The sequence below is a fragment of the Amblyraja radiata genome, chromosome 9 (genome assembly GCF_010909765.2).
Source record: "Amblyraja radiata isolate CabotCenter1 chromosome 9, sAmbRad1.1.pri, whole genome shotgun sequence".
Classification (NCBI taxonomy): Eukaryota; Metazoa; Chordata; class Chondrichthyes; order Rajiformes; family Rajidae; genus Amblyraja; species Amblyraja radiata.
This window is the reverse complement of record NC_045964.1, coordinates 12,097,846-12,117,684: the sequence shown is the minus strand read 5'-3', so window position 1 is coordinate 12,117,684 and position 19,839 is coordinate 12,097,846. Positions and strand designations below refer to the sequence as shown.

Sequence of the window (19,839 nt, the reverse complement as noted above, 5' to 3'; positions counted from 1 at the left end):
GAGTCGGTTGATGTAGGTGGAGCTGATGCCAAGGAGAAGTGAGTTGCAGTAGTCCAGTCGGGAGGAGATGAAGGCATGGATGAGTCTTTCAGCAGCAGGCGGTGTGAGAGAGGGTCTGAGTTTGGCGATGTTGCGGAGATGAAAGAAGGAGGTTTTAATGACATGGCGGATGTGAGGCTCAAGGGAGAGGGTGGAATCAAAGATCACGCCAAGGTTGCGGGCCTGGGGAGATGGGGAGACAGTGGTGCCGTCGATGGTGAGAGTGGGGTTGTTGATTTTGCTGAGTGTGGCTTTGGAGCCTATGAGGAGGAATTCTGTCTTATCGCTGTTGAGTTTGAGGAAATTATGTTGCATCCAGGTTTTTATAGCTGACAAACAGGAGTTGATATGGGAGAGGGGGGGGTTGTGGGGGGATTTGGTGCCAAGGTAAATCTGGGTGTCATCAGCGTAACAGTGGAAGTCCAGATTGAAGTGGCGGAGTATCTGACCAAGGGGGAGGATGTAGATGATGAAGAGGAGGGGGCCGAGTACGGAGCCTTGGGGAACGCCTTGAGTGACTGCGGCTGTAGCAGAGGTGTGGTTGTGGAGAGAGATGAAGTGGGATCTGTTGGAAAGGTAGGAACGGAGCCAGCTGAGTGCAGAGCCTTCAATGCCGAGGTCTTTTGAGTCTGGTGAGCAGGATGTTATGGTTCACTGTATCGAAGGCTGCGCTCAGGTCGAGGAGGATGAGGATGTTGAGGGAACCAGTGTCAGCAGAGGTGAGGAGGTCGTTGAGATACATGGATAGGACAGGTTTAAAGGGATAAGGGCCAAACACAGGCAGGTGATACTAGAGCAGATGAGATATGTTGGTCAATGTGGGCAAGTTTAGACACAGTGCCTGTTTTCTCATATGACTAATTCTTTAATCCTACTGCTTTATTTCCTTGTCTTGGTAGCAGTGTGCTACTGTGCATGCGGCCGTTTCTACATGCCAGTCAGCTGTTCTCATGGTCTCCATTTGCGACTTACGTAACATCTGATTTAAGCAAGCATCCTCAGGATGTAACCCTTACATAAGTCAAAGTACGTCTGTACTAAATTCAGTCTCGATCACCCTGCTGCAGGAAGGATGTCATTAAGTTTCTTTCCGAGTGCAGAGAAGGTTTAAGAGGATGTTGTCAGGACTTGAGGGCCTAAGCTATGGGGAAACGTTGTGCTTTATTCCTTGGTGAGTTTATAAAATCATGAGGGAAATAGATGAGTCTTTTACGCAAGGTAGAAAATTTAAGAACCATAAAACATAGATTTAAGGGGTAAGTTTTAATAGGGATCTGAGGAACAACATTTTCCAGACGGTGGTGGATAAACGGAACAAGCTGCTAGAGGAGGAAACTGAGGCAGGTACTATAATAGCATTTAAAAGACACTTGGATAGGAAAGGTTTAGAGGGTTTTGGGCCAAACATGGGCAAATGGGACTAGCTTAGATTGGGCATGTTGGTCGGAATGAATGAGTTGTGCCAAAGGACCTATTTCCACACTATGACTCATACTATTGGAAATGGTCAAAGGGAGATGGGAAAGTGGACAAGACACAATCAAGCAAGAAGTTATTGAATGGTGGAGCAAGGCCACACCCTCTTAACTCGTGCATCTTTTCTAACAAGTTTACAGAGCAACGAAGAGAAACTACACATTACTATCTCTCTACGATTACTGAAGCCGATCCCACTGTGGCATTAGTCAAGATCATACCGGAAGTGGCGGCGCTGGGAACGGCTGCGGCTCGCCTGCAGTCCGTTTGTCTTTACTTTTTTGTGTTGTTTTTTTTCGTTTTGTGTAGTTTCGTTTTTGGTTTTTAGGTTGTGTTTATGTGGGGGGGGGGGGGGGGGTTGAAACGGGGTTTGCTGTCTCTCCCTTGGGGGGAATACGACTTTTTCGTCGTATCCCCCCTCTCTGCCTCCGTCTGCGCTGAGGCCTAATGGCGGAGCTGGCGACCTCGGGACTCCGGAGGCAGCCTGTCAGGACTTACCCTGGGCTCGCTCCCGTGAGGGCGGCCCAGCTCGGGGCTGGAACTGCGCTCCCGTGAGGACGGCCTGGCGAGGGGCCAAGACTCTCCCGCGAGGGGCTGTGGCACTCCCGTCGGAGTGGCCCAGCCCGAGGGAGGAACGGCACTCCCGTCGGAGTGGCCCAGCCCGAGGGAGAACGGCACTCCCGTCGGAGTGGCCCAGCCCGAGGGAGAACGGCACTCCCGTCGGAGTGGCCCAGCCCGAGGGAGGAACGGCACTCCCGTCGGAGTGGCCCAGCCCGAGGGAGGAACGGCACTCCCGTCGGAGTGGCCCAGCCCGAGGGAGGAACGGCACTCCCGTCGGAGTGGCCCAGCCCGAGGGAGAACGGCACTCCCGTCGGAGTGGCCCAGCCCGAGGGAGAACGGCACTCCCGTCGGAGTGGCCCAGCCCGAGGGTGGAACGGCACTCCCGTCGGAGTGGCCCAGCTCGAGGGAGGAACGGCACTCACGTGAGGGCGATCCGGCTCGGGGCTGGAACGGTGCTCCGGTGGCTGGGACGGCGTTCTGGCGGCGGTGACCTGAGTCCTGGGTTCAGCCGCGGGCCAGCGGCTGCGTATGCTGGACTGGAGGGCGGCAGCTTCGACCACCCCCGGGCCGCGGTGTTTGAGCCGGCCCGTTGCGGGGTTCGGTGAGCCGCGGGACTGTTGTGCCATCGCCCGGTGGGGAATCGCTTCAGCGCAGAGGGAGAAGAGGAGGGAAGAGACAGTAACCCTAAGATTTTTTGCCTCCACCACAGTGAGGAGGTGCTTGGTGGATACACTGTGGTGGACGTTAATTTGTGTTTACTGTTGTTTATTATTGTATGATGTATGTATGACTGCAGGCACAAAATTTCGTTCAGACCGTAAGGTCTGAATGACAATAAAGGGATTCAATTCAATTCAATTCAATCAGAAAGCATGAAAGAAACAGACATTCTCTCTCGAAACAGACATTCTTATTTCTTGAATCAAAAATTACGTCTTAAATGATGCAGTTCCAATGAAAACAATTCAAGCTTTTATTTAAGCATGTCACTGTCAGTCCCCTGATACATGAAATTTGAAATCAAGCTTTTTAGCAATCTAATTTTTAGATGTTTGGATCAAATATCATGCTCAAACCCAGTAATGGGCAACACTGGTAGGTAAGGGAATCATTTAGTAGACATTCACTGAAGTGTCCATTATTCCAATGTGTAATTGGACAGTATACACCCAAGGGAAAATTAAATTCACATTCTTACATCATTTTGAAAAATGCATTAATTATGACACACTGTATTTAAACAGTCAAAGGCAGTCTATTCATCTCCTACACTCCCACTGTTGCTTGTGATTAGGAGTGAAAACTCTTGTTTGTGTTCTATCCTATGCTTTGGTCAATAAATCCATGGAGTAATTCACTATACTTTTACAGTAAGACACTGGGATAGTTATGTCAATGAAAGGCTGGTGAGAGACTTATATTCCATTAATATACCAAGCATCACAATCCGCCAGTTGGAGTCTCCTTATTAATATTGCACCGGTTTTCAAATTGAATAGTTCAGCACATGGTGGGAATCTTAATTTTACCTTTAAGTCTGATAAGAATGAATTGGATGCCTTGTGATTAGTTACTGACCTGGTAGGTGCAGCAGCCAATAGCTGGCAGATGTGGGTGGAGGACAAGGAATTGGGCTCAAACACTGTTCCCTCTCACAAACCAGTGGTCTATATGCACGAGCATTGGAGAATAGTAGTGATGCTTCTAAATATCCACAATAGCAACACTCCTACTGGCATTCACCATCTAGACTCATGAATGAGGGAGGTTCTAGAGCACCTGATTGCATGCCGGCAAGCAGAAGAGAACAACTATGACAAGGAGGGGAGAAATAAAAGGAATGGATCTATCGGTAAATCCTGACTTTGAATATTTTTAATAAAATGTTTCTGAACGTTAGTCCCTGAACAACATGAGTGAGAGTTCAGTTGTCCCTTCAAATGCAAATAATCCATCTATCATATTGGGGCAGTGATATGGTTTCATTCATCCAAGGCTTTGTGTAAACACCAGACTAAGGTCTGCCCCACACCTGTCATGGTGACTACACGGTAACCAAGATCTTCCAGCTTGTCCAGCACTATCCGTGGAGCGTGTATCACTCGATATTCTGAGCTGTGGATACAAACATAGGTTCATCTCTCAAATCAACAACCTCTAATATTATAAAATAAAGCATGCTTTAATGTGGATTTAGTGAGTCTATCCTTAGCTGGCCATCTATCATACTTCTTGATGAAGCATGCTTTGAACATTTCCCAACTCTGCTCCAACAGATCATTTGTCCCTGGAAGCCCTAATCAATGCCTTTGACATCTCCAAAATAACTGTTCAAATGCTCTCCTCCTAGCATTTATCTTTCATATCAGCTGAGATAGGAAACAGAACTTTAGAGCTTTTTCCATATCATCCTATTCACCAATTAACCATACCTGGTGGTTTGCATTGATTCTAGTCCCCATTGATACCTATTAAAAATAGGATTAACTGTTGGGCACACAATCTCTCACCCCTCAATGCTGCAATCTGCAATATTGTGTTATCCAACACTACATTGTGCATTTAGTGCACTTTTCTACTTTGCTGTAGCCCTGGTGAGGTGCCTTCCACAGGAAAGGTGTGTGCATAATAAAAAAAATCAATGCAACTGCTGTAGCTCTAGAACTAAAAACTAAAATTGCAGGAAACACTCGGCAAGGCAGGCAGCATCTGTGGAGGAGGGATCAGAGTTAATCTTTCAGGTTGAAGATCCTTCACCTTGATAATTAGCCATGTCATGCCCTGAAAGTTCTTAATATAAAGGAATTTTGCAATGCCTATAATCCATGGAAAAAATAATCCTAGAACATGCCCCAGTTATCCGACTGCCTTTCCAAGGGTCAGGATTGGTTTGTTTCCGCTCTGGTTCAAGTAGCACAGCTTAAAATGTTGGAACTAATGATCTGAAAATGCTTCCTGTAAAGTAAATGAGTGGACTCCATTCAGGGATCTTGCAGAATATGGAAGGCATGATTTGGTCCTGCAAGAATTTTTCATTATTCTGTAGAATGTACATATGAACAAAAGAGAAACTAGAAAGCAGGAGTTAAATGATCAGAATCCATAGGCCTAGCAGATCTGATGTCCCAGGACAGGTTTGGGCCAAAATACAATCCTCAGGACAACAGACCAATGAGTTATAAATATAGGGTAACCCCAGAATGCTAATCTACAAAGACATTTTTAAGTTCTCAACCCTCCGTATATCATGTTACTGTACAGGAGATAGGGGAATGATGGATAGTAAGTCTGTGTGCTTAAATAAATAATTTTTACATAGTACTCAGTTTAAGTATAGCCAAGGATTGTTTCCACATGTCACACTGTCTGATGCGGGCCAATTTGACTGGGGAAATCAGGAAGTGATACCTCTTTCCAACACTTAGCTAAGCCAAGAATGGTTTGATTTGATTAGCATTTTGTAGTTTTTTTTTTGCTTTTCAGCTGACATCAGGAATGAATTTAACATGCCCAAATTGATCAGATAATCTGATACAGAGAATGTAACATGAAGAAGATAGAGAGACACAAATGCATGGCCACTGTTAAACAAGGTGCCTACCAGGATTATGCTCCTTCTCCCTCAAAGAACTATCCCTGCTGGATTACATTTTTAAATATTTTTAAACAAACATGTTTGATTGATGAGGATTTATATGCGATCCAGGTTGAAACTTGCAAATCTCTTGATTCTTGAGCTGATCCATTAGGTTGGAACACATGCCACATCACTAAGGAACGAGGGAAAAGTATGGACCCGTGGGCCCACCATCCATCTTTTAGAAAATATTGGAATGTACTGTTAAGAGTGCATGAAAACATTTTTCTTAATTGATCAGAGAGCTAGTAGAGATTTCTGTTGGTAGATAACACCAAAGGAACCCATAGAATTTTGTGGAAAAAGCAATTAAAATGATATACAGCAATGTGTTTGTAAGGACTTTGAGATGGTGTTCATCAAAGTATCTCCAAAGAAAGTATGTCATGGCGAATAAATTAAAATAAGCTGCAGATGCAGATCCAAATAAAAAACAGAAAATAATGAGATTATGCAGCTGGTCAAGCCATATCTGTAGAAAGGGAAACTGAGTTAATGTTTCGAGTTAAAGACCCTTCTTCAAAATTGCGAAGAGATATAAAACACGTTAAGCTACAGGGAGGGTTGGGGAGTGGGGCTTCTCTGAAGTAGTAAAACCATTGTGAACAAAGAGATAAATGGTAACAAGGTAAACTAGTCAGTGAGTGAATAAGAGCAGATAGAGAGGGAGAAGAGACAAAATAATGTGCGAATTGCAAAATTCAGAGCAGGAAGACCTGTGCCGGTCCCCTACTTCCAGAGTAAGAGAAAAAATATATAAACAAGTCTGAACTGCCTGGCATGTCTTCTTGCCCTGTATTTCCCAGTCCTACATTATTTTGTCTTTCTGGTAATTTCAAGCAATTGCCTGGCTTCTCCTACTTTATTTCTTCAGCAGAACTATCTTGTTATTTACTACACAAAGAACATAATGACCTTAGAGGGAGTCATGCAGATTTACTAGAATTATAACCTTCAGATTTACAATACACTATAGTTGTAGTCCTCAGAATGTGGAACACTATGGAATGACCACCGGGTGGCGCCGTGAGAGGCAGCCTCGCCAACAGTCTGTCTTGTCCCTTTCTTCTTTGTGGTTTTTAGTCTGTTTTGTTTGTATGCTTTAGTTAATCTTTAGTTTTTATATTATGTGGGGGGGTGCAGGAAACTTTTTTAAAAATCTCTTTCCCCGATAGAGATGCAACTTTTTCCGTGTCGTATCTCCGTCCGCACTGCAGCCTAACATTGTGGTCCCTTTGTTACGGACCGACTTCAGGAGCTCCAGCTGCAGGAGCTTCGACCGCTCCGACCACGGGAGCCTCGATCGCCCCGTTGCGGGGGCTTCGAGCGCCGACTGCGGGAGGAAAGGAGGAAGAAGGTAAAAGTTATTCGCCTTCCATCACAGTGAAGAGTGGGAGGTCACCAAAAGCAAGATGGATGCTGCCTGCGCTGGTGGGGACTCGGAAGGATTGCGTGAGTGCGGTCGTCTCGGTGTTTGTGGGGACATTGCGCCATGGGAGCGTCCTGGAGTCTGGTGTGAGTGCGGACGGCTTTCTGACTGTTCGGGCGGACGGCTTTCTGACTGTTCGGGCGGACAGGGACTGCAGAGAGAGCGACAAGCGGTCAGTGCAACTGTGGTCACATCAAGGTGGAGCGTGTGTGTGGCCTGGACATTGGACTGATGGCCTTGGCTCTCTGCTTTTGCTGTGTGCCTAGGGATTCTCACACGCCGCTGTGATACATAGATACATAGAAAATAGGTGCAGGAGTAGGCCATTCGGCCCTTCGAGCCTGCACCGCCATTCAATATGATCATGGCTGATCATCCAACTCAGTATCCCGTACCTACCTTCTCTCCATACCCCCTGATCCCTTTAGCCACAAGGGCCACATCTAACTCCCTCTTAAATATAGCCAATGAACTGGCCTCAACTACCCTCTGTGGCAGAGAGTTCCAGAGATTCACCACTCTCTCTGTGAAAAAGTTTCTTCTCATCTCGGTCCTAAAGGATTTCCTCCTTATCCTTAAGCTGTGACCCCTTGTCCTGGACTTCCCCAACATCGGGAACAATCTTCCTGCATCTAGCCTGTCCAACCCCATAAGAATTTTGTACGTTTCTATAAGATCCCCTCTCAATCTCCTAAATTCTAGCGAGTATAAGCCAAGTCTATCCAGTCTTTCTTCATATGAAAGTCCTGACATCCCAGGAATCAGTCTGGTGAACCTTCTCTGCACTCCCTCTATGGCTATAATGTCCTTCCTCAGATTTGGAGACCAAAACTGTACGCAATACTCCAGGTGTGGTCTCACCAAGACCCTGTACAACTGCAGTAGAACCTCCCTGCTCCTATACTCAAATCCTTTTGCTATGAAAGCTAACATACCATTCGCTTTCTTCACTGCCTGCTGCACCTGCATGCCTACTTTCAATGACTGGTGTACCATGACACCCAGGTCTCGCTGCATCTCCCCTTTTCCTAATCGGCCACCATTTAGATAATAGTCTGCTTTCCTGTTTTTGCCACCAAAGTGGATAACCTCACATTTATCCACATTATACTGCATCTGCCAAACATTTGCCCACTCACCCAGCCTATCCAAGTCACCTTGCAGTCTCCTAGCATCCTCCTCACAGCTAACACTGCCCCCCAGCTTAGTGTCATCCGCAAACTTGGAGATGTTGCCTTCAATTCCCTCATCCAGATCATTAATATAAATTGTAAATAGCTGGGGTCCCAGCACTGAGCCTTGCGGTACCCCACTAGTCACTGCCTGCCATTGTGAAAAGGACCCGTTTACTCCTACTCTTTGCTTCCTGTTTGCCAGCCAGTTCTCTATCCACATCAACACTGAACCCCCAATACCGTGTGCTTTAAGTTTGTATACTAATCTCTTATGTGGGACCTTGTCGAAAGCCTTCTGAAAGTCCAGATACAACACATCCACTGGTTCTCCCCTATCCACTCTACTAGTTACATCCTCGAAAAATTCTATAAGATTCGTCAGACATGATTTACCTTTCGTAAATCCATGCTGACTTTGTCCAATGATTTCACCACTTTCCAAATGTGCTGCTATCCCATCTTTAATAACTGACTCTAGCAGTTTCCCCACTACCGATGTTAGACTAACTGGTCTGTAATTCCCCGTTTTCTCTCTCCCTCCCTTCTTAAAAAGTGGGGTTACGTTTGCTACCCTCTAATCCTCAGGAACTACTCCAGAATCTAAAGAGTTTTGAAAAATTATCACTAATGCATCCACTATTTCTGGAGCTACTTCCTTAAGTACTCTGGGATGCAGCCTATCTGGCCCTGGTGATTTATCGGCCTTTAATCCATTCAATTTACCCAACACCACTTCCCGACTAACCTGGATTTCACTCAGTTCCTCTATCTCCTTTGACCCGCGGTCCCCTGCTATTTCCGGCAGATTATTTATGTCTTCCTTAGTGAAGACGGAACCAAAGTAGTTATTCAATTGGTCCGCCATATCCTTGTTCCCAATGATCAACTCACCTGTTTCTGACTGCAAGGGACCTACATTTGTTTTAACTAATCTCTTTCTCTTCACATATCTATAAAAACTTTTGCAGTCAGTTTTTATGTTCCCTGCCAGTTTTCTTTCATAATCTATTTCCCCTTTCCTAATTAAGCCCTGTGTCCTCCTCTGCTGGTCTCTGAATTTCTCCCAGTCCTCTGGTATGCTGCTTTTTCTGGCTAATTTGTACGCATCATCTTTTGCTTTGATACCATCCCTGATTTCCCTTGTTATCCACGGATGCACTACCTTCCCTGATTTATTCTTTTGCCAAACTGGGATGAACAATTTTTGTAGTTCATCCATGCAGTCTTTAAATACCTTCCATTGCATATCCACCGTCAACCCTTTTAGAACTAATTGCCAGTCAATCTTGGCCAATTCACGTCTCATACCCTCAAAGTTACCTTTCTTTAAGTTCAGAACCGTTGTTTCTGAATTAACAATGTCACTCTCCATCCTAATGAAGAACTCAACCATATTATGGTCACTCTTGCCCAAGGGGGCACGCACAACAAGACTGCTAACTAACCCTTCCTCATTACTCAATACCCAGTCTAGAATAGCCTGCTCTCTCGTTGGTTCCTCTACATGTTGGTTTAGATAACTATCCCGCATACATTCCAAGAAATCCTCTTCCTCAGCACCCCTGCCAATTTGATTCACCCAATCTATATGTAGATTGAAGTCACCCATTATAACTGTTTTGCCTTTGTTGCACGCATTTCTAATTTCCTGTTTGATGCCATCCCCAACTTCACTACTACTGCTAGGTGGCCTGTACACAACACCCACCAGCGTTTTCTGCCCCTTAGTGTTTCGCAGTTCTACCCATACCGATTCCACATCCTCCAAGCTAATGTCCTTCCTTTCCACTGCGTTAATCTCCTCTCTAACCAGCAACGCTACTCCACCACCTTTTCCTTTCTCTCTATCCCTCCTGAATATTGAATATCCCTGGATGTTCAGCTCCCAGCCTTGGTCACCCTGGAGCCATGTCTCCGTGATCCCGACTATATCATAATCATTAATAGCTATCTGCACGTTCAACTCATCCACCTTATTTCGAATGCTCCTTGCATTGAGACACAAAGCCTTCAGGCTTGTTTTTACAACGCTCTTACCCCTTATACAATTATGTTGAAAAGTGGCCCTTTTTGATTTTTGATTGATGGCTGTTTATGTTTAATTGTTATGTAATTTTGTATCTTGTTGCTTTTTATGGTATGACTATATGGTAAAATCAAATTTCATGCACCTTACGGTACACGTGACAATAAAGGACTATTGAACTATTAATTGAATGTTTTAAACAGAATCAATTGCCTTTTATGTTTATTTTATATACGAGAAAGATCCAATACTGTTAAACAATGTGGGGCAAAAGTGGGTAAATAGTGTTAGATTACAGATCAGCATGATCTCATTAGCTAGAAAACGATGTTCCAGGACTACGTGGCTATGAATTCCCCTATCATATGCTTTTCAGTTGCATTAAACACCCCTCTCACCAAAACTTCCCTGCCAACTTTGCCACCATATCTGTTTTTATGCCAGAATCTCCTGTAATATAGTACTTCACTTCAATTAAGTACTGTAGGTGTAATTTTAGCACTGACTAAATTGAATTAGATTGAAAGCAAAGGAGTAAGTGGAAGAAGTTCCTCGTGCAGTTTAATCACAACTGTTCAGCTCAGTCCTGGGCTCCTCCCCACTTACACTCCCCACTCAGCTTTAGCAACGAGTTTATAGTATTTGGATTTTCAAAACAATTTTTAAAATTTAAATTGTGTTGTGTACCGGAGTTTCTCAGTGTATAACTCCCAAATACACACAAATGGTCTGATTGCTCCAGTGATAATTGTTGAGTCCTGATCTGCCCCCCCCCCCTCTCCATGCAGTCACAGGGAGTTTGCACATTCTCCATGTGACGGTGTGGATTTCCCCAAGGTGCTCCAATCCCATTAGGGATGTGGGAGATGAGCTGGATGGGAGGTTAATTGGTCAAATTACCCCTAGTGCAAGTGGACTGCGGGTGAGTCAGGATGGTGTTGATAAGCATGACAGAGAGAATAGGTTGCGGGGAAATAAGTGGGGAAATGGGACTGATGGGGATACTCATAGCCACCTCTGCTAAACACTCCATCTAACCTATTGAGCGATTGGTGAAAATTCCAAGTGGTAGAATAGAAAGAGCCAAAATATGGCCACACAATGAATTATTAGGAAGCAGAGAGAACAGGTGTGCTTTTCTGAGGTGGTTTGATGTGTAGCACTCACAAGTTATTTCCTAATATAGTGGTTTTCTCAGCTCCAAGATAGTTCATAATAGTCACATCCGAGTTCTCGTCTCCCACAATTGTGGGTCCGGTTTCCTGAAAAAATAAATGTCCCTATGTTACAACTGTTTAAGCAGCTTGTTACTTACTCATACACCTGTCCTCCCCAAAATCCCCTTTGTGTTGCTAAAAGCAATGCAGTGGGATGTGCCCAGAAGTCAAACTGAACTGAAAAACTGAACCAGTATCATGGATGGATAACTTACAGCAGAAGTGGCCCAGATGAAGTGAGCTATTTGAAGTTGGAGAATTCAAAAAGAGTCCAGAAGGCTGTAATATGCCCAAATGGTAGATGAGCTTGTTTTACTTAATCTTGCATTGTGCCTCACTGTAATAGTGCAGGAGGCCACTAGTAGGTCTGCGTGGAAGTACAATGCAGTAGTACACTGCCAAACCAAGGATCGCTCTTACAGACTGACCACAAAATGATCTCTCAATCTGTTTTAGAGAACACTACAATGGGAACACCAAATATAGTATTATAGATTGGAAGAAGTGGAAAATTACATAGGGGATGGGGGATGGATGATGTTCTATCCCCCCCCCCCCCCCCCCCCCCTCCCAATTCTATTTGCCCATCACCTCTCCCTTATCTGGTTCCACATCGCCTTGGGGCCTCTGTCACTACCTTCTCCTCTCCCTCTCTCACCTGGTTCCAGCTGCCCATTATTTCCCACCTCATCTGATTCCACTTATCATATACCAGCCCTGGCCTCACCCTTCTCTCTCACTCTTCTGATTTTCTATCTTCCATCTACAATCAGTTCTAATGTAGGGTCTTGAACCAAATCATCAACAATTTATTTGCCTCCACAGATCCTGCTTGAGCCCTCGAGTTCCTTCTGTAGTTTGGTTTTTGCTTCAAATTCCAGTATCTGCAGTCTCTGGTGTCTCCAAACTCAGAACTATTTTCAAAGCTTGGTAGGTAATATTCTAACATTGTTTGTTACAAGGGGAAAGGCACTCAATTTTCAAGTTAACGTCCTTCAACGTGGTAACTTCCTGCTAAAATTGCCTGTACATTTTCTTGCATTGTGTTTTCCAGAGTTATATGTTTTACTCTAGCTAAGGCATAACTTAAATTCAAAATTAAACAGTCATATCAAGTACAGGATCATTTCACTTGTACTTTTACTTCAACATAGTGCCCTAATCCAATTCTCATAATCTGATCTTCACCATGTTCAAAAAGACAAATATCGATTGGGCAATTCATTTGTAGAATGTTTAGCATGCAAGGACAACCCCGAGTTTCAATCAATTTGCTTGTCACTTCAATTTTCCACTCCATTCCCACTGGGATTTCTGTCTTCAACCTCCTACAGTGTTCCAATGTTGCCTCGCACGAGCTCAAGGACCCCTTGGTAAGCTCCCTTTCATGACTGGACATATTTCAGCCATCATGGCATAATTGTTAAATATGACATTCAGTAATTAATGTAGCTCTTTCCCTTCTCTTTTTATGATAGGGGTTGTATGGGGTTTTCTGATGACTCTGCAATTATGGGCTGCATCAGTGAGGGGAGGGAAGCTGATTACAGAGGTATAGTCAACAACTTTGTTGAGTGGCGTGGGCTGATTCACCAGCAGCACAAAACTGACAAGTTTAAAGGACCTGTCCCACTTTCACGACTTAATTCACGACCATTTTTAGTCGTGGACATTTATCAGGCTAGAAAAACGCCCCGACCTACTTGATGCCACGAGTACCTACGACTAGCATCACGCCCTACCTACGACCTTGTGACGACCATGCTGCGAGTATGAGTCAAGGGCAAACTCGGCAGAGGTCGTGAATTAGGTCGTGAAAGTGGGACAGGCCCTTAAGGAGTTACAGGCAGACTTCAGGAGGAGAAGAACACCCCTGCCCCCCGTCTCCATCAATGTGTGGATGTGCAGTTTACCAAGGAGTACAAATACCTTGGAGTGTACCTGGGCAGTAAACTGGGCTGGTCCAGGAATGCTGTCATGTGCTGGGACAGCAGGGCGAAGGCAGGATTACCAAACTCATCAGGAAGGCTGGCTCCGTCCTGGGGGCGGGATTGGATTCATGGGAGGTGGTCTTGGAGGGGCGGATGCTCCTCAAACTGCAGAACCTTTTGGACAAATCAGCTCACCCCCTCCATGACACACTAGTCAATCTGAGGAGTGCCTTCAGCAACAGACTGGTTCCACCAAAATGCAGTACAGAACGCCACAGGAGATAGTTTTTCCCTGTGGCTATCAAACTGTACCCTTCTGTTGACTACCACCCACCCCCCCGCCCCCCCATCCCAAATCCTTTCCACTCGTCACTTTAATTTCATGTTTCAAGTATCTTCTGTTTTATGACTGTTGGCTGATCAATTTTCCTCTTGGGATGAATAAAGTTCTATTGTATTGTGTTTTTTCCCTTTCATTTTTCTTTTCTGCCTCTAGTTGCCTTTTTTCAGTGTGCAACTTTGCTCTCCATTTTATCACAGGCATTTCCCTGTTCTCTCCCCCTCCATCTCCCTCTCCCTGCAACTTAGAGACATACAGCACAGAAACAAACCCCTTCAGCCCAACTTGCCCATGCCGACCAAGATAACCATCGACACTAGTCGCACTTGCCCGCATTTGGCTCATAAACCTTTTGATGCAACTGCCCAAGTGAATTTTAACGGTTGCTATAGAACCTGCCTCAACTACCTCCTCCGGCAGCTCATTACACATACCCACCACCCTCTGTGGAAAAAGTTGCCCCTCAGGTTACTATTTAATCTTTCCTCTCTCACCTTAATCCTATGCCCTCTAGTTCTTCATTTTCCTACTCTGGGTAAAAGACTGCGTATTTACTCCATCTATTCCCCTCATGATCTTATACACCTCGAAAAGATCACTCCTCATCCTCTTACACTCCAAGGAATAAAGTCCTAGCCAGAACAACCTCCCCCTATAGCTCAGGCCTCGTCCTGACAACATCCTCGTAAATCTTCTCTATTCTTTCCAACTTAACAAAGTCCTTCGTATAGCAGACTAACCAAAAGTGAACACACAATACTCAAAATGCAGCCTCACCAACATCTTGTACAATTGCAATATACAGTGCCCTCCATAATGTTTGGGACAAAGACCCATCATTTATTTATTTGCCTGTTCTCCACAATTTGAGATTTGTAATAGAAAAAAATTACATGTGGTTAAAGTGCACATTGTCAGATTTTAGTAAAGGCCATTTTTATACATTTTGGTTTCACCATGTAGAAATTGCAGCTGTGTTTATACATAGTCCCCCTATTTCAGGGCACCGTAATGTTTGGGATACAGCAATGTCAAATGTAGTCATGTTTAGTATTTTGTTGCATATCCTTTGCATGCAATGACTGCTTGAAGTCTGTGATTCATGGACATCACCCGTTGCTGGGTGCTGATGATGCTCTGCCGGGCCTGTATTGCAGCCATCTTTAGCTTATGATTGTTTCGCGGGCTAGTCCCCTTCAGTTTTCTCTTCAGCATATAAAAGGCATGCTCAATTGGGTTCAGATCGGGTGATTGACTTGGCCACTCAAGAATTTACCTTTTTTTTTTTTGAACTCCTTTGTTGGTTTAGCAGTATGTTTGGGATCATTGTCTTTCTGTAGAATGAACCGCTGGTCAATGAGCTTTGAGGCATTTGTTTGAACTTGAGCAAATAGGATGTGTCTATACACTTCAGAGTTCATTATGCTGCTACCATCAGCAGTTATATCATTAATGAAGATAAGTGAGCCAGTACCTTCAGCAGCCATACATGCCCAGGCCATAACACCCCCACCGCCGTGTTTCACAGATGAGGTGGTATGCTTTGGATCTTGGGCAGTTCCTTCTCTCCTCTCTCTTGCCATCACTCTGATATGTTAATCTTCATCTCATCTGTGTACAAGACCTTTTTCCAGAACTAAGTACTTCTTAGCAAACTGTAAACTGGCCATCCTATTTTTGCAGCTAACCAGTGGTTTGTATCTTGGAGTGTAGCCTCTGTATTTCTGTTCATGAAGTCTTCTGAGGACAGTGTTCATTGACAAATCCACACCTGACTCCTGATAGGCCCTGGGCCCAGCATCGAAATTGTGTCTAGAATTTAACTTTTGTGACCCATGTCTGGTATTTGGCACAGATTTAGATAAAATATAATTGAGAAGGAATTCATAATCCGTCAGTGCCAAAAGTTGAACACTAATTAGAAAATTAGATCAAAAAAGTAAGCGCCATCTAGTGCTCAATGCTCATATTACTCAATGGGAGCCTAATTCCGTGCTGCAGTATATTTAAACTATATATAAATGTATATAATTTATTATATAAAAATAATATAATTAATATAATTGTGAGTGTGTATGTTGAGTGAGACTGCCGCAGAGGTCCCGGGTTTCACCGGCTCCTGAACTAGCCTAATTAATGGGTGAGGGCAGATCCTGTGCGTTCCCCTGTTTACTGAGCCCCACTGACTGCCAGTGTGCAGAGTGGGGGTCAGGGCCATTGTGGGACTGGGGCAGTGCCAGGCTGGGGGAAGGCTAAGGCATCTTCCACTGAGAGGAAAATGCCTAAACCTAACCCTAACTCACCTCCCTTCCAGAGCTGCCCACGGCTGGAACTGGAGCCGCTTTGGGACCGGCTGCGGGCTCTATACGTGTGGCCGCTCATCACATCCACCTCGGCCAGCATGCCCTTCTGGATCATCATGGTGATGATGGTGGGGAGCAGCACTGTCCTACATGCCGCCCGGGCCGCCCTCAGCTCCCCCATAGCACCGGCTCCATCGGTCCTCCCGCTCGCTCGCTCCAACACCGGCCGGCCGACAGTCCGACCGACCCCTCACAGCACCCAGTGGTGGGCCGACAGCTCGACTATTCCCTCGCAGCACCCAGTGGTGGGCAGACTGCCCGACCAACCCCTCGCAACACCCACCGGCCGGCCGACAGCCTATTCCTAACCCAAATCCTAACCCTAGCTCTACATTTTTATTTATCATTTTTATTTAACAGTTCACATCATAACTTTACAATGATAAATCAGTTGTAAAACTAAATTATCCCCAAGGTTAGCATTACCTTTATTCCTTCAAAGCCTTGCTATTGTTTTGACGTTATTAGGAGGCAGCCATGATCCCAGTGTGCAAACTAGCATGAAACAAAGCACGTGATTGGTCAATTGGCATCCGACTCAATGTCAAACGTGCATTGATTGGACAAGTACTACTTGGAAAATTGGAAGTTTTTCTCATATTTTAAAAATATGCGCAAGGTTTTGTTCTTGATGAGTTTCAGATATGATTTCTATAATAGTTTTACACAATATGTTATAAATATAGGTAGATATGTGATTTCGGTCAAGAAATGAAACAAAAAAGCATCTCGGCCCACGGCCTATGAAGAGTGTTTCTGATCGGTCGGACAGATGTTTGGGAATTTTTCTTTATATAGAGGTAATTCTTCTGTCATCAGCTGTAGAGGTCTTCCTTGGCCTGCCAGTCACTTTGCGATTGGTAAGCTCACCTGTGCTGTCTTTCTTCTTAATGATGTTCCAAACAGTTGATTTTGGTAAGCTAAGGTTTGACTGATGTCTTTGACTTTCACTGGCACAATTTTGGTCCTCATGTTGATGAACAGCAATAAAAGTTTCCAAAGGTGGTGGAAAGACTGGAGGAAAGACTAGGTACTGAGAGCTCTCTTGTACCTGCATCAAGGAGGCAATTAAACACACCTAAACAATTACAAACACCTGTGAATCCATGTGTCCCAAACATTATGGTGGCCTGAAATGGGGGGACTATGTATTTTGCATGGTGCAATTTCTACATGGTGAAACCAAAATGTACAAAAAATGCCCTTTATTAAAATCTGACAATGTACTGAAAAGCTTCTTGGCCATCCTATCTACCTGTGATGCCACTTTCATGAAACAATGTGCCTGCACTCCTAGATTCCACTGCTCCACAACACTCCCAGGACCCTGTCATTCATCGTGATGATCCTGCTCTGACTTCCCAAAATGCAACACCTCACATTTATCAGAATTAAACTCCATTAACCATTCCTCGGCCCACTTGCCCAAATGATAAGATCCTGCTGTAATTTTGATGACCATATTTGCTATCTTCTCTGCTGCCCACTTAAGTGTCATCTGCAAACTTACTAATCATGCAAGTCAAGTCAAGAGAGTTGATTGTCATGTGTCTCAGATACGACAATGAAATTCTTGCTTGCTGCAGCACAACAGAATATTTTAGGCATAAATACACAGATAACGTGCAATAGGCTGTTATAGTTCATAAACAAAAGATTGAATGGTTATGAGCTGGACCAGTGATTTTCTTTTCTGTTTGGTTATTTCTTGTTTGTGGACTGTTCAACAGATTTTGGGTCCATTTGTTCCCATTATTTTGTTTTTCCATGAAAATGTATAGAAAATAAGAGGGGGTAGGACCAGAAAAGTTTTCGAACTTCTTCTTACCCCTTTTGAACATGAACAATATTATTTGTATTATTTGAGTTACTCATTTGTTTGTTTTCCTTTGTGTTTTATTTTCTTTTTTTTATTGCTTACAAGTTTATTTGTGTTTGTATTTTTTAACATGTTCAATAAATTAATAAAACAAAACAAACAAAATAGTTTGTTTGAGGTTGTGTTTAATAGTCTGATGGCTGTGGGGAAGAAGCTGTTCCTGAACCTGGATGTTGCACATTTCAGGCTCCTGCACCTTCTACCTGATGGCAGGGGAGAGATGAGTGTGTAGCCAGAATGGTGTGGGTCCTTGATGATGCTGGCAGCCTCTTTGAGGCAGCGTCTGTGATAGATCCTCTCGATGGTAGGGAGGTCAGAGCCGATTATGGACTGGGCAGTGTTTACAACTTTTTGCAGCCTTTTCTGCTCCTGGACATTCAGGTTGCCAAACCAAGCAACGATGCAAGTGGTCAGCATGCCCTCTACTGTGCACAGACGGGCATCATTTTCTTTGGGAAACTGGAGGTCAAGGGGAGATCTGACAGAAGGAGATAAAATGATGAGGGGCATAGGCTGGGTAGACAGTCAGAATATTTTTCCCCAGGGTTGAAATGTCAAAGACTAGAGCACATAACTTCAAGGTGAAAGGGACAAAGTTTAAAAGAGTTGTGCAGGACAAGTTGCAGGGTGGTGGATGCCTAGGGGTGGTTGAAAATATATGATCATAGTGTTTAAGATGCTTTTAGATAGGCATGTGGGGTGGGTGTGCAGGAAATGGAGGGGTATGGGTCATGTCAAGACAGATAAGATGAGTTAATGTTGGCATCATATTCAGCATAGACACTGTAGCCAACGGGTTTGTTTCTGTGCAGTACTTTTCCATGTTCAATGAAACCCCTTCCTGAGCTACCGCCACCGCGTTTTCTGTTTCCCGACACTGAACTAAATTAGTACCCACTTGGCCACTTAATTTCATAATAACAAGGAATTCTGGCAGACACTTGTGATACCTGGGATGGATCCTTTTCCTCAACACAGGCTATGGTTTCCAGTTTGTAGAATCAATTTCAGTAGGAATTAACCATTCTTTACCACGAGTATCGCAACATTACTAGACAGGGCAACATTTCTCAGACCGGGTCAACTTCGCGGATTTAACCAGTGGTCAACAGTTACATTCACTCTCAGTACAACTGAGCTGTTGTAACTCAAGGAGACGGGGCTATCACATTCCCCCACTGCTCGACAAAACAAAGACGAAGGGGCACGTTAATCTCAGCGATTAAAATAAAATGAAGTCGGGGCGAAAATACTATTCCATGTGTTGTTAAAGAGGATCGAGTTAGATTAGTACATGACCCCGATACTGTCGATGCGATGACCACACTCCCAGGTACAAACGCCTTGCAAGGTGGATCTTTACTCACCAGTCGGATCTGAGTACTAATAAGGACGTAAGGCATTTTTCACAGCTTTCGCTTTCGATTGCCACCCTGTTTCCCCAACCACTATATCCGCGACTCAGGACTGACGGTGTAACTTCCTCGTCAAACCTTAATGCAGCCAATCATTCCCCGCCGGAGCTCACGCAATAGCTCTTAAAGAGCCAGCCCCCTCCAGTATAATTACTGCACAAACTCCATGGGAATGTGTCCACCTGACTGTCATATTGTGTCAAATGTCTTCTTTCAAATAACACATTATTTGTTAGACATTTAAAATAACCCAGTTCGCCTGGGTTTGCTGTGTGGCAGAGGGTTAAGAAGTTAGAAGCAGGTTGTCTGGTCTCTCAATATGATCGATCTTGTCTGATTTGCCCCAGACCC

The 19,839-nt window shown here is 44.4% G+C and overlaps 1 protein-coding gene across 1 annotated transcript; it reads right to left on the bottom strand.

Moving 5' to 3' along the window:
* Nucleotides 1-3,025: 3,025 nt before the first annotated feature.
* gchfr (GTP cyclohydrolase I feedback regulator) lies at nucleotides 3,026-19,581 on the bottom strand. Its single transcript, XM_033026685.1, has 3 exons — nucleotides 19,441-19,581; nucleotides 11,511-11,605; nucleotides 3,026-4,191 (listed from the first exon to the last, which is right to left on the bottom strand). Exons 1-3 carry the CDS (start codon nucleotides 19,474-19,476, stop codon nucleotides 4,059-4,061), a joined length of 264 nt encoding a protein of 87 aa, XP_032882576.1. The 5' UTR covers nucleotides 19,477-19,581; the 3' UTR covers nucleotides 3,026-4,058.
* Between the last annotated feature and the right edge of the window lie 258 nt (nucleotides 19,582-19,839).

Bases quoted from the DNA above. Each gene is read 5' to 3' on its own strand.
- gchfr (XM_033026685.1), bottom strand. From the start codon at position 19,476: ATGCCTTACGTCCTTATTAGTACTCAGATCCGACTG. The intron at 11,606-19,440 runs GTGAGTAAAGAT...TTATTTTTTCAG, and splicing joins TTAGTACTCAGATCCGACTG to GAAACCGGACCCACAATTGT. The intron at 4,192-11,510 runs GTGAGTGCTACA...TTGTATCCACAG, and splicing joins ACTATATTAGGAAATAACTT to CTCAGAATATCGAGTGATAC.